This window comes from Phalacrocorax carbo, chromosome 1 (assembly GCF_963921805.1).
Source record: "Phalacrocorax carbo chromosome 1, bPhaCar2.1, whole genome shotgun sequence".
NCBI lineage: Eukaryota > Metazoa > Chordata > Aves > Suliformes > Phalacrocoracidae > Phalacrocorax > Phalacrocorax carbo.
The window spans coordinates 61,706,561-61,720,248 of NC_087513.1; the positions used below are offsets into that span (position 1 = coordinate 61,706,561).

Below are 13,688 nucleotides of genomic sequence, written 5' to 3' on the forward strand. Positions count from 1 at the left end.
CACTGTTTCCTGCATTGCTCCTGAAGAAGCACTGTTGTGCAGTGCTTGCTGGAGGTTTACAGTCCTGCCAATATGAAACTATAGGGGGATGATACAAAGTGCTGCATACAGTTATAAAAATAGAAACACTAATTTGTGTCACTTGATTGCCTGGGACAGTTTGTTTCTCCTTTCCTCCCTTGTCCTTTTATACTTTTTCTAAGGGAAGTATGTGGTACTTCTGCATGGGAGATGCAGAACAGCAGAGGAGTGAGTGGATGCTGGTGTGCTGTAACCCCTATATGAGAACTGTGATTTGGCCTGTTTTGTTTCCTTGTGAATACATTTGAGCTATGCTGGGAGAAGGGCTAGTCTGAAATGAATTTTTTTCCCATGGACAGTTTCTATAACAATAAAAGAAAGATTATCTGGCAATAGTTTCAAACGGACATGTTTTCACATATAAACCTCCCAAAGGAGAAAAACAACCACTTGAAACAGTAAAACACTGCTTTCTTCTGCTGTTTTGGATTTCTTTTACTGAAATTAATTTTTTCATGTTTGTTCACACTCCCCCTCAAATACCTTTTTGAAGGAAGCATATACTTTTCAGGATTTTTGTTATGAAATCCACTTTTCCAATTAAAAACAAAGTTGAGATGGGGAAATCTTTCTTTACCCAAATGTAAACAGTTGGCTAGTCTTACTTGTCAGTGTAGAAAAACTACTCACTTGATTGGGTCCAGTCTGTGTGCATTCTGCATTTCTATCGCATCCACCATTGTTCTCCAGACAAGGGTTGATTTCTTTATAAGACAGAAACCGTGTAATAAAAAAAGAGAGTGACTTCTGAAACCCAAGAAGGGAGAATTTGAAGTAAAGCATACTAGGAATGCAGATTTATGACAACTATGAATCAATGAAACTCATTCCCTTAGATACTTAATACCTCAGTCTAGGTCTTAGAGTTGTCTTGATGAAGGCTAAAACCCTGCCATTAGCATTTCTAAAACCATAGCTGGGGAGGTATGGTACAGCAGTGTCTAAAAGTCTTTAAGTTTGCAATGGTCAGAGAAGTGCGAGTCTATCAAGATGCGGAAGATGGGGCTGTTCTTGTTGAGAGGTAGATCTTTTAAAATAAGCTTTGGTGTCAGACCACACTGCTGTAGTTGCATGGTTTACCAAGTAGCATCAACCACATGGCACGTAGAGATGCCTTTGACATCAGGGTCTATAGCATCAGGAAACTGCACTACTGCGTAATAGTTGAAAAAGGATCTTCCATCTACAAGAAAACTCACTCCTGTCATTTTCCTCCTTGTGATATATGAGACATTGCAAATGCTTACCAATGCAGACTACTCCATCTCCGGTGTACCCAGCATTGCAGACGCACACTCTATTGCCAGGTGTCGTTCTTCTGCACTCTGCTTTGGCAGAACAGCCACCATTGCTGATCTTGCAAGCATCAATAGCTGAACAGTGACAACAACCCAGATTAGAACAATGTGCTTAATGGCTTTTTGCTTTTCAGGTTGAGTTGTCTCTATATTTTAAAGGGATTTGCTAACATTTTCTGAACACATAACCTTTCTGATTTAAGAGGCCGTAGATTTCAATAGTGCCAGATATTTAATAAATCTTGTTGATTACAAAAGGGAAAGCTGAGAAGATGCTTCTAGTCTGAATGATAAGAATTCATCCAGGACTGACTTTCAGTAACTTCCTATCTTCTGATCCTGCCCATTCCATCCAAGCTGTAACAGCCAGACTGGGGAGATGACTTGTCCTGTAACTGGTTTTTCCTGGGAATCCTGTATAGGGGAATAAGGGTGAATGCAGAGCCACTCTGTCACCCAGCTCTTTCTGCACATGGGGATTTTCCCACCAGTAGATTAAAATGGGTTTAGTTGATTTGTGCCAGAAGAGAAAATGAAAGCAGTCAGAGTACGAGTGCTAAAGTCCTGGATTAGGACCCTGCCAGCCATTGTAAGTAGATAAATATGCTTCTGTTCCCAAGGGAATTAGTACTTTAACCAGTTCAAGGTTAAATAAAAGAGCTGTAAAATTAATTACAATTACTGTAGCCAGAAGCAGTCTATTTTATAAGTCTGAACATCCCAGGCTCTTTGGAGGGACATCTAGGATAAGCTGCTGTGGCCCCTTTCTGCGTGTCTCTAAGATCTCTCTGGTCTAAAGAAGTTGATTTTACCATCCCAGAAATCTGTGCAAGTCCAGAAAGCTGAGGAAATGGTAGGGTTTTACAGCTTCCAATAGCTGGAAGTGCTATTGTACCCTGAATTGGCCTCTCTTTGCCGGGCTTTGTTGGGAAAAGGAGTAAAAGTCATAATCCAGGTTTCATTACTCTGCAAACAATGGGGCCTGGGTTGTGCATGGCATGTTCCCTTTTCTCTGGTCTCCCTCAGCACAATGCCTCGCAACTTGGAGACTTTGAGCCCTTTGTTTGCTATGAATCTGCACCTGTTGGGCTCTTATTTGTTTTGAGCAAACTGGCAGCGATTCCTATTTTCTAACTGGTGCATAGGGAAGCGCTCATCTCTCACCAGCTCCACCGTGACCAGAGAGTGCTTCAAACATTTTTTTTTTCAAAAGGGAAGAAACAAAGTCCACTTGCCTGTGCAGAACGTCCCATTCCCCTCAAACCCAGCTGCACACTTGCAATAGGCCGTGCCATTTGACAGGAGAAGGCAGCTGAAGAAATAAAAGGAGGGAGATGACATACATAATAAAAAAAAAAAGGAAAAAAGTATTCAGGTCTTCTGTACAGCCCTTGTTTCTGTGCATTGTTCTGAAGGTAACTTCACATAGAAATAACAAGGCATTTAACCATGTGGTATGATGTGGTTACAACCATAAAAATGAACCTAGTCAGACCAAGCTTTCCAAGTGTATGTTGGATGCATTATTTTAACTATTGAAAATGCATGCTTTGGTCACCAACTGTCCTATTTTCTCTTAAAACTCCAGAAGTTGCATGTCTGCTGACCAAAAAACTGTGTACAAATTTTTGTTTGTGTGCACGCAATTTGCTGAGGGATGCAACAGAACTAATGCACAGGGGTGGGAGCCAGATGTCTGAGTCCCCTGGGTTCAAGTCTGGTTTTTTTTGGACAATCTGGCCTTCTGTATACAAGTGTGGGTTTACTGCCCCATGAGATCTATATAATACAATGATTGCTCCCTGGTGTCACCCAGGGACAACGTCACAAAACAGTCAGCACAATCCCATCCTTCCCCCCTACTCCTGCCATGCCTGCACCTACCCTTGTACCTACAGGGGCACAGTAGTGGATGAATAAGGCTCAAGTGAAGAACAGTCTGCTTCTCCTGTCAGAAACACAGTTTTGATGCCAGCACGTGTGGGATCCCCCATAGCAAATCTGAGAGCAGAGTTTTGCCAATAAAGCCTGGTAAAACATCACTGCTGTGAGCTGCAGTTCACAGAGAATGATCTGCATTTGGGTAAAAGGGGTTTTGACCCTCTGGTTTCTCTGCTCCTACAGAAGACCCGTGTCTGAAAATGAGGAGTCTTTCCAGCCACCTTTTCTCATTCTTTAAATGTCTTGGGTAATGTAAATCTTGCTGTCGGGTCAGTCATGGTGGGTGGGTGGACTTTAGTAAATGGCTTAGTGGGGGTGACTGGCTCCTTTGAAAACTGATTAGTGTCCTGATACTGGTGCTGGACCACCAAAAGCACTTTTTTTCTTTTTTTTGCTTTGATGTGAAGAGGAGAGCTATTTCTTCTCAAATACAGCTCTCTTTTGTGAAGTCCCTAGTGCCAATGCCATATCTCAGTTATATGTGTGGTGGCAGATGGGGAAATAAGAGGGACAGATAAAGTCCTCCTCAGAAATCCACCTTTATGATCAGCCTTGCCCTGCCCTCTTGTTCTCTTTAGTGCTGTAGGCTCCATTTCTTTGTATACTGCATGGTAGGATGTCTCAAGGGTGGGGTTTTTTCCTCCCCACAAATCTCATTTATTTCTCTTTTTAACATGCACATTTTTAACTTTTTGGCCTAATCACTGAATACATTACATTAACATCACCCCTTATCTCTGTGGTGGAAAACATGAGTGTTATCTATGCTGCTGAGAAGTCTTTGTAAAGAACAAGGTGGACTATGCTTTTTGCTTGCAAGAGATCCTCAATTTATCCCCGCTCCCCCAGATAAGTGGATTTCATGCATACTTAGCACTGGTATGGCACGAGGCGTTACATGCATCATCTTTGATTTCTGCAAGAGAAAAAAAAAAACTAAAAGAATCAGGGATCAGAACTTTTTGGGTCAACATCTTTCTAGTTTCCCAGTCTTTTGCTCCACCATGCAGAGCTGGAGTCTGTTATGAGTTCTGCACCAGACAACCACTCTCTTAGTCTATATAGAGACTCCATCTGTATAGATCAATGGGTTCCACTTCAATTTAGTTGTGAGGAAGAGGCATGTTAACGTAAGTCAGGAAAGCATTTCACCCATTGTAATTTATTTATATTTGGTGAGTTTTGCACATTATTAGTTAAATTATATAAGTGTAGGTGTTCCAGAGGAACTGAAATTTGGTCAGATACAGCAACAGGAGCAAGTCTTTAACTATAAAGATAATTTCATTACCATTTTTTTCCCTAAGCAAATTTTAAAAAGATATTGAATGCTATTATTAATGTGCTTATTTTTTTATTTTATGCTATTATATGTAGAGTTCTGAAATAGTTATGTAATACATTTTAATTATGTCTAACAAATATAATTTTATTGGATAGAGAAGCTGTATTAAAGCAACACAAAATGATTTATTTGCTAATTAATTTTTATTGTATTAGCAAGAACATAATTTAATATCCAGTGTTGTGTAGTGAAATCAACTTATTGGAGCACCTTAGGGGCTTTTGATCAGAGGATCAAATTGTGCTAGGTAACTCTGCAAAATATATAGCCTTAACAAATGGGATATTCTTTTGGGACAGATACAGGGTGATACAGTTAGAGAATTAGCTAAGTAAGGCATTTAAGTCTCATGAGCAGTATCTCAGTTGGCTCTCTATTAATATGGTAATTAATTGCCATAGCACATGAGTATCACCTGTATTTCACTGTATGTGGGAAGCTGCTGGGTATCTGATAGTGCGCTTGGACCTCCTGCACTGGGATCTGATCACAGCTGTAGTTCTGGCATTTCATGAAATGCTCGCTTCTCTCCCCAGAAAAAAATAGAGGGGACACTCACCGGTCTCACACATCACTCCTCTCCAGCCAACGTCGCATTCACAGGAGCCGTCCCCATTGATCCCGCTGCTGCATTTCCCGTGGACACAAGCACATACTGCAGGGAGAGATAGGAGGAAACCACTGTCCCTGGGCAGGGTACCAGCGTGCGCAGCAAGGCAGCGAGGGGAAGGAAGGGCAAGAAGATGGCCCAGATAGCTTCTGCTGATGGAACCTTATGCTCTAGGCTATTTCGAGGAATGCTTTGGCTTGTGCCTATTGGCTTCTTCCTACAGAATAAATCTAAATTCATAATACACTTATCTTTCCTCTGTTCCCAAATAAAGGGGCTGAAACTGTATTTTAAGGAGAAAGCATTGGTGAAAAAGCAGTGCTAAAGAGGATTATTCTCGCCGGCTACTGTTCTAAACCTGTAGTGTTCTGGAGCAGGAGGCACTGTCTCCAAACAAGGGATTGGAGAGAAAATACCATAATGGGGAAAGAAAAGGGGTTAATGATGTTTCTAAGACTGGCCTGTTACCCTGAAAGTGATGTACCTTTCCAGGGTCTAGAACAGACATGGTTAGAAGATCTAAGGGGAGATTTTATAATCTGAGAAGACTAGCAAAGGTGCCTGTGTGGTTCAGGGATGCTCAGTACCTTGATCACAGTTGTGGCCGTATTTGCCTTCGATGCAGCTTTCGCAGGCTGTGCCAACAAACCCCTCTCCGCACTCGCAGGTGCCTGTGCCATTGATGCCATCCAGGCAGATGCCGTTTCCGAAGCAGGCGTTCCCTGCTTTCCCTGGGCAGGGCTGGCACTGCTGCCCAAAGAAACCTGCGCAGCACTCCCTGGTCTGGAAACCAAGAAATGCTATGCTGAGGGTCAGGATCAGGGTAGCAAGCATGGCAGCAAGCGTGTGGCCAGTGGGTATCATCTCCTGGGACTGCTGCTGGGTGGAGGTGAACTATAGATCTGGATTTTTAGCAGCGTTTCAGCTCTGCTGGTCTCTGGCCGCACTACTTACTGTGCCAGGGCTCAGGCTGCTGCCCCAAGTCCTTGGTGGGACCCAAGGGCCCTCCACCACCCTGGGGAAATGTGGACAGGATTGCTAGCCTTGACATGCTGCTTGTGTTTAGTGGAGGTTACAAGGAGGGTGAAGTTCAGGGATGGGGGTTCCTGGCTTTTACCACAGCAGAAACTGTATACTTACAATGATGGTTTTAGCACACTTTGGCTGGCACCCAATCTGGATAGTGTACATTCTCATGTTGTTTTCTGAGAGGATGCAGTATTTCTTCTCCCCTGCCTGAACAAAAATTGGAGAAATGGCTCCACTTCTGAGTAATATTGATCACTGACTTTCAAATGTTTTAAAAAATGGGACATTAACTTTATGCATGCTGTGCACTGACTCAGACATTCACAATGAAAGTGAAGGAGATACTTTTAGAAATAAAAATGCATTAGCTAAATGCTTTTTGCTAGCGAACATATGATCAATTTAACTCAGTGCCCTGTGGCATTTTAAAGATGTGTCTAATACTGCCTTTGCTCAGAATTGAACGGAATTTTTTTCTGAAGTCTGACAAACATATTTTTTTTTTTCTGACACTTTTCCTGTTCTTCCTAATTCCTCTTGGAAAACTGAGAGACAAAGTTCTACAAAAACAGTTGTTGAAACTTTATCTTCCAGATCTGGATACAGTTGGGAAAGATTGTTTGCAGAAGAAGACTTGCTGGTCTCTTTCTACACTTGCTGGGAGATTGAGGTAAGCCTCCATGCAGCTGCTCATTCCAAGAAATATTGTTTTTGAGTTTTACTCATGGACACTTCAGCCAATTACTTTAATGGGGTGGATGGGACTTGATCTGCTTTGGAATCTTATTACTGGCAAAATTAATTAAAAATGTAAAAAGTATAAAGGAAAATATGCTTATATAATCGCAACAGAGGGGCTTTCCCAGAGGAATTTAGATGCCAAGAAACTCTAGGCCTTATTGTGGTTGACAGGGACCTGCTAAATATCTGCAGTTCTCATGCATTGGACCTGGGCACCCAAAGTCTTTATAGTCTCCAAGTCTCCTTGTGACTATAACTCACAGCATATTGCTGGGGTCAGGTTGAGTTTGCTCTGACTTGAAGGGCTAAAAGCTGCTTCTTTAATTCCTCCTGTAGCAAGCATACTCCAGACCATGTTCAACTCGCTCGGTTTTGCATGGTAGAGGTAACCTTTGCAGTTTGAGGAGGCTTCAGTTGTCCTAATGCATATTAGAGACTGTTCTTTCAAGATAAAACTATCTTTAAACTGTTACCTTGATCCCAGGGTGGATGGAATCTATTGACTGTAAGCAATGTGTGTAGAAGGCTGAAGTAACTACAGTAACTTTTGCTGAAGCTGAGGCCATTATATTAAAAACAGGATTGAATGCATCTATGCTCAGTTTTGATTAAAAAAATAAATTAACATTAATGAAAAAATACTTACTATTTCTCTTGTTCCTGGGGGACAACTTGATGGCTGTGAACAAATTCTGCACTTTTCCTTAAGCAACACAAATGGGAGGTAGTTAACAGACTGTAGAGAGCTGCAGACAGGTTATTTAATAGAAAATGCATGATTTCCAGCTATATTTCTAAAACTAGCTCTGAGGGTACATAGTCAGGACAATCCCTGTGGCAAAGGTGGCTAGGGTAGCAAGGAAGAACTGCTCTGCAGGGAAGAACATCCCTACCAGCGTGTCTGTAGGGACACCCCATGGGAAGCCTTCTCCCAAGGGGAAGGAGAAGGAAAGATCTGGATATTTTGCTTTGCTCTTCTAAAGCAATGCTTCTCAAAGGCCTCCCCATTGAAAGCACAATAAAAGGAAAATCCTCAGCTTGGACATAGTTTGCCTGTGGCACAGGAGCAATAGCAGCTTGGAAATGGAAAACTCATATGGTGTATACATCCTATGCGATATGTGTGTGACTCATTTGCACATGTAAGGTCATTTTCTGCAAAATGCTTAGGTACATGTTGTACCTCATATGCAATGTTTAATATTATTCCTGTCTAGCTAAGTATGTGCTAAGTTTTAGTAAGGCTTAAATGGATATTTATGTATGTTGTTGCATTTGAACATAGCAGGGAAAATAATTTTCCGTTGGAAAACCAAAGACTATGTGCGAAGCCTGGTTAGTACCTGACAGAGCAAATCTGGGGGAAAGCCTTGAGTGATATACACTCAGATATGGGACTGTATCCCAAGGAAAAGAATTAAGCTGCAAAGTTCATGCCTGTTAAGTTTGCTTTAACTGAAGGACAAATCTCACTTTGTCTTCCTTGTCTAGTTCATTGCATGCTCCATAAAAAAGGGAGGTACCCGCCTGTTTGCTGTCCTTTTTGACTTAGTGGTAGAAAAGACAAAGGGAACCTTTCTCTGCCAGATTGAGGAAACCACATCCTATTTAAAGGAATGTAAACTCATTTGTATTTCACATGTGGAAGGAACAAAAGAGGGAGAATGCTTTACTCGGAGGGCAGGAGGAATTCACGTGTATGTGCAGGACTAATCTGCACCTGGAATTACAAGAAACATTTTTCCTTACTAACAACATTTTATTTTCCAGGTTTTTTTTTTTTCACTTGTTTACTTTATAAACAAGTGCCCTGGCTATGAAGATGCATTAGAATAATGCATTACTGTTATTTTCTGAAAATTAAAGCTTAGGAATGTCTTATTCCTGTGCTACTCTATATTTTATCTAGATTGTCAGTTCACTGATTGCAGGATCAAAGCAGTCTTAATAGATGCTAAAACTCTGGTAGGAATTTTTTTCTGGAAAATGCATGCATTCCTTACTGGGATATACAAAGTCACATGTCCTGTACATTTTAGCTGTGTTTGGCTATAGATCTCTCTGATGGGCCTTTAAACATCTATGTGAACAGAACCACTTACAGTGATCACGGTATTATTGATATCACATCTATTCTTCTGGATTTCCAGGACTTTTCCCAAACCATGAATAATTCCTTTGTCTGTTGCAACATTTGTATAGCTTATAGGTGCATCATTTATGAACAGCTAAAAAAGAAATGCAATCCGTTAGAAAGCAGCAGAGCTATTTGGTAGTTTTATGGTAACTGTAGCAATAGTGGGTGAAAGAAGGAGCAATGTACAAGCCTCTCTTCAGGAAAACCAAAGAACGTTGTTAACGTCAAGCACTTGCTCACAACCCAGTTTTGCTGCATTTAAGAGCTTCACCAGACTGGAGGGCATGAGATGACATGCAGCCTGGTGAAGTTCCTTAGCAATAGGATTTGGCAGAGCAGCTTTTTCCGCTGAGGGGTGTAAAGGTTTTGAAGAAGGACCCTAAAGCAAACCAAGAGCTGAATTTTCTGTCTGTGGGGGATGATGGCCTTCAGGGAAGTCCTCCCGACATCTTTTGTTTCAAGGAGGACTTTCATCGTCTCACTGCTACCCCACAATCCTGTTGTGCCCTCACCAGCAGCAGACCCACAAGCAGATGTTTCTTCCAAGGCTCTGCTGTGGGCAGAGCAAACAGCAGGGCTGAAACTGCTTTGGCGAGAAGCTTTCTGCCCTCTCTTGCCTATGCCCAGAGGGAGCTCTGCGACAGAGGAGGAAGAGGCCCAAGTTCCCTTCCCAGCTGTGCCACAGAATTGGGTGTGGTGCTTAACCTTGCTGTGCCCGATTTTCCCATGAGTGGCGATGAAAGGCAATTCATATTTATAGCCAAGTGCTTCAAGCTCTTAGGATTGAAAGTGGAGTAAATCCACAGAAAGTAGAATTAATGTTTTATAATTCAAGGCAGGATTCTAATAGCTCTTGGAATTCACATTAATGACTGCTTTGTGATGCCGGCTTATAGCTGCTTGAGATGCACATCCACCACAGCAGTTTCTAAAATGCAATGCTAAATGAGAACAGGGTAACTGAAATCAAATTCAATCAAAGATCCCTTCAAGGATGACTTTGAATTAAGCAGGTCTGAGAGAGACATTGCATTGGAGTGACATATTTTGTGCTATGAAGTCCCAGAAACTAATGTGGGGTGCGGTAGCTCTTTTCGACCACATGTTAGTTTTAAAGTTGAAGCTGGATTTGTAAAAAGCAGGAAACAGGTTTCTCTGAGCAAGTGCAGACAGCAGTACCTGGCCATTGTGGAGGAAGAAACCAACTTGGTAGGAGAACCCCAGCATGGTCTCCCTGTGCATGCCGTTGTGCAGGTTGTTCTTCAGGAGCTTCTCATCCAGCACAATGTGATAGCGGATTTGGCCTTCATCCTGCAAACACATGATTACATTCAGAGTTATGTAACAAAGCATGGAAAATTCTTTGGGCTAGCTCCTCCCACAGGGTATAAGCCAAATATAAATTGCCTGAATTTAAGGAGAGTCTTCTCCAGGTGGCAGGTTATTTCATATATCTTACTGTGGAGTGTCTACATTCCTGTCACAATGAAACTTTTATTGACATGGGGGATGGAAGGCTATTGACCTGGCTGGACAAAGGTTTTCTTGTGCTTGGTAGTGTCTCCTTCTGTGTATAGGGCTGACTGACAGATTCAGGGAAAAGTTAGTCCAATGATTTTTTAGGACTCTGAACTTCATGAGTTCCTTTGACATCAAAAGTTGCATGTTCACGAATGCTTTTAAAATCTTCCCCATACGTGTTCCTTCCTCCTTTGGGAATGCCTGAATAACCTATAGATTAATATTTACAGCAATTTATAGGTTTGGTTTTTTTTTTTAAATCTTTAAGGTCATCTTCAGTCAATAAAGTGCTAGACCCATACCTGTTAATTGGAAAGTTTTCTATGCATTATTGAGAGAGTGTATTAATTTTTTTATTGATGTGGTAAAATTATTCTCTGTACATCAAAATTTTGTGAGGGCTTCCCAAGGCTTCTGCATCTTGTTCTGAAGCAGGGGACTCCCTGACTTGGAGGAGGGATGTATTTGTGAGAGATTTGCAGATGTGAGAGAAGCTGGGGCATTTAGAGGGTTTAGGAGCTGCCTGGCCAACATGTGTAGTGCTTCTGCAGCTGTATGTCTTTGCAATAAAAGGTGCTTGTGGGAAATCCCATTGCCTGCTGTTCCTTTGTTCTGAACATCCACACTGCTCCCCGCTCTTCAGCTCCGTCAAAAGTGTGTGAAAGAATGAAACAACCCCATGTTGCAAGATTTGTGATGTTGCCTGGCTTTGCCCACATAGTGAAGTAATGGTCTTTACATCTTACAGGGTGGGACTCATTCTGCTTTGTTTTCCACAAATTTGACAACTAATTATTTGCAGACAAGAAGGTGGGAATTAAGATAGAGCTAATCTACTAAGGTATAGGCCTCCATCAAAGTCCAACCCTATTTAATCTTCCTGAGTTGGATGCTTTGGAGGAAAAGTTAAGTCTCATGCACCTCCATTTCTGCCTTTAATCACCAGCAGAGTGAGAACAAAACCTTGCTTCCAGCAAGGCCAAGAAATGGGGTCTCTTCTCTATGCCAAGCTCTTCTCTCTGCAGCAGAGTTCTCCCAAGGTGTTTCATGAAGAGGATAAGGCTTAGGCAGGCTTAACCTCATGGTTGTTTTCTGATTTTCTTTGTCAGATTGCCATATGAGGTAAGGTTGGGAGGATGGAAGAAAGACAGAAGAAACATTGGTAAGTATTGAAAGTGAAAAGGATTTCTGTGTGTGCGTAACCTGAATATAACGGGATCGATGTCTTAAAGCTACCTATGTGCCTCTCCAAGTTTGCTATAAATGCCTCTTACAGTCATGCGGAAATGATGATGTCGTGTATGAAACTAACTAAAATAGTGTTCAAAAATCATTTGAGCAGACATAGCTTGATCATGTGTGAATTCTTCCAGTGAGGCAGCCGCCAGGACTTTTGCTGTCCTGCATCTGCTGGTTGGTGGTAAATGTTTTGGGACAAGTCATTTGAACCCTGTGCTCCTCAGCTTCCTGCCTGTAAATGGAGACCATGGAAGTAAGGACAGAGTGCAGCAGGGTAAATATTTATGGAAGAGGCAGGGAAGTATAATGTTATTGAGCAAGTCATGGGTGAAACTTCCTCTGCAAGGTGTGGCTCTTGATATGTGCATTTGATAAAGTTGTTTCAAACTGGAGCAAATGCAAAGAAAGGCGCTGAGATGACGCAAAAAATGGATAGTTTATCTTGGGAGGAGACTGATGGGATTGAGAAGGCTGTTTGGCCTTGTAAATATATCAGGGCACAAATGCCAGAGAGAGAAAGTTGTTTCAGCTAAAGCATATTCCTGGAGTAAGAATAAAGGGATCTAAACTGGCCAGAGGTGTGTTGTCAAAATAATATAGACTAGTTCTGGGCCTGAGGACTGAGGTTGGCAGGGGAGGTGGGAAGGACGTATCCATGCTGGTAGGAGGAGCTGGAGGCCAGGTCAGGCATGAGCCTGGTGTGGGGGTCCTGGGAGTAGGCAGCAGCAATGGGGTTTGCCTGAGGAAATTTTTCTAGACAGGAAAATTCCAGAATTTTTTTCTCAGCCCTGGGACTGGCCAGCAGTGCTTGTAGACTGGGGTTATAAATGGTCTGTGGAAAGTAGCTGGGCAATAGCATTCCTGCAGGAGTGGCAGGGCAAGCATCTGGATAGTTTTAAGGAAAAGTCAGAATATTTTTTGGGATTATTGATGATGGGGTTGCCAGTGATGACAGGGGACTAGGCTTGTTCACATAGGAAACACATTTCAGTGTTATTCCTGGTCATTCCTGTACTGATGTTCTTTGCAAAAAAAAAAAAAAGTCTACTGATGAAATGTCTTGGATATTATCAGCATGGTTTTAACCTAGAGGAGGACAAAACCCAGACCAAATAGCTAGGTGGTTCTAGCAAGCCAGGAAAATAAAGCTGGAAAGCTGGATCCATCCCTCCTTGCCTCTTCTGGTGTTAAAAACAAACCCAAACTTAATGGATTTCTAGAAAAAAAAATCCCTCTTCCTATTTCTGTGTCCTCTCAATCCATCCACTTGAAACTGAGATGAGATACTATACTGAGCTGTTAAGGCAAGTCTTGTGAGTAATACGTACCAGAGTAACAGACTTTTTATCCCTCAGGTAATTTTCTATGGCATCATTATTGGGGGCAAAGACTGTGTAGGTGTTTGCAGCTTCTATTTCATTTGCCAGGCTGTATTGCTGTTGTGAAACACAAAAACAAATCAGAATGACCACTAATAGTCTGATACCAGTCCAAATGCAAACAAAACAGAGAACTGCTTCTATTCTTAAAAGGATGTGAAAGCTTACAATAATGTAGCCCCTGAAAATGGAGTAATCAGGCATTTGCTCTAGGCGGGCCAGCAGCCTCGGCATGACAGTGCTGCGGAGGGGGGTCAGAACCTGAAAAGAGAGCAGATATCCCGTGTCAGCGCATGTGCACGTGCTGTGGTAGCAGCTGAAAGGATCAGATGCAGGATGAAATGCTGTTCTGTGAGAAACTTTTTTC

The 13,688-nt window shown here is 42.0% G+C and overlaps 1 protein-coding gene across 3 annotated transcripts in view; it reads right to left on the bottom strand.

The window, feature by feature from the left end:
- The window catches only part of STAB2 (stabilin 2), an 89,220-nt gene that overhangs the window by 28,544 nt on the left and 46,988 nt on the right, over positions 1-13,688 (bottom strand). For all 3 annotated transcript variants that reach the window (XM_064456144.1, XM_064456153.1, XM_064456133.1), the window contains 12 exons: positions 13,490-13,582; positions 13,271-13,378; positions 10,362-10,493; positions 9,148-9,273; positions 7,692-7,748; positions 6,416-6,511; positions 5,863-6,058; positions 5,225-5,320; positions 4,191-4,236; positions 2,615-2,691; positions 1,329-1,454; positions 712-785 (listed from right to left, as the gene is read on the bottom strand). In XM_064456144.1, the coding sequence (XP_064312214.1) occupies positions 712-785; positions 1,329-1,454; positions 2,615-2,691; positions 4,191-4,236; positions 5,225-5,320; positions 5,863-6,058; positions 6,416-6,511; positions 7,692-7,748; positions 9,148-9,273; positions 10,362-10,493; positions 13,271-13,378; positions 13,490-13,582 (1,227 nt within the window). The remainder of the gene's footprint in view (positions 1-711; positions 786-1,328; positions 1,455-2,614; positions 2,692-4,190; positions 4,237-5,224; positions 5,321-5,862; positions 6,059-6,415; positions 6,512-7,691; positions 7,749-9,147; positions 9,274-10,361; positions 10,494-13,270; positions 13,379-13,489; positions 13,583-13,688) is intronic.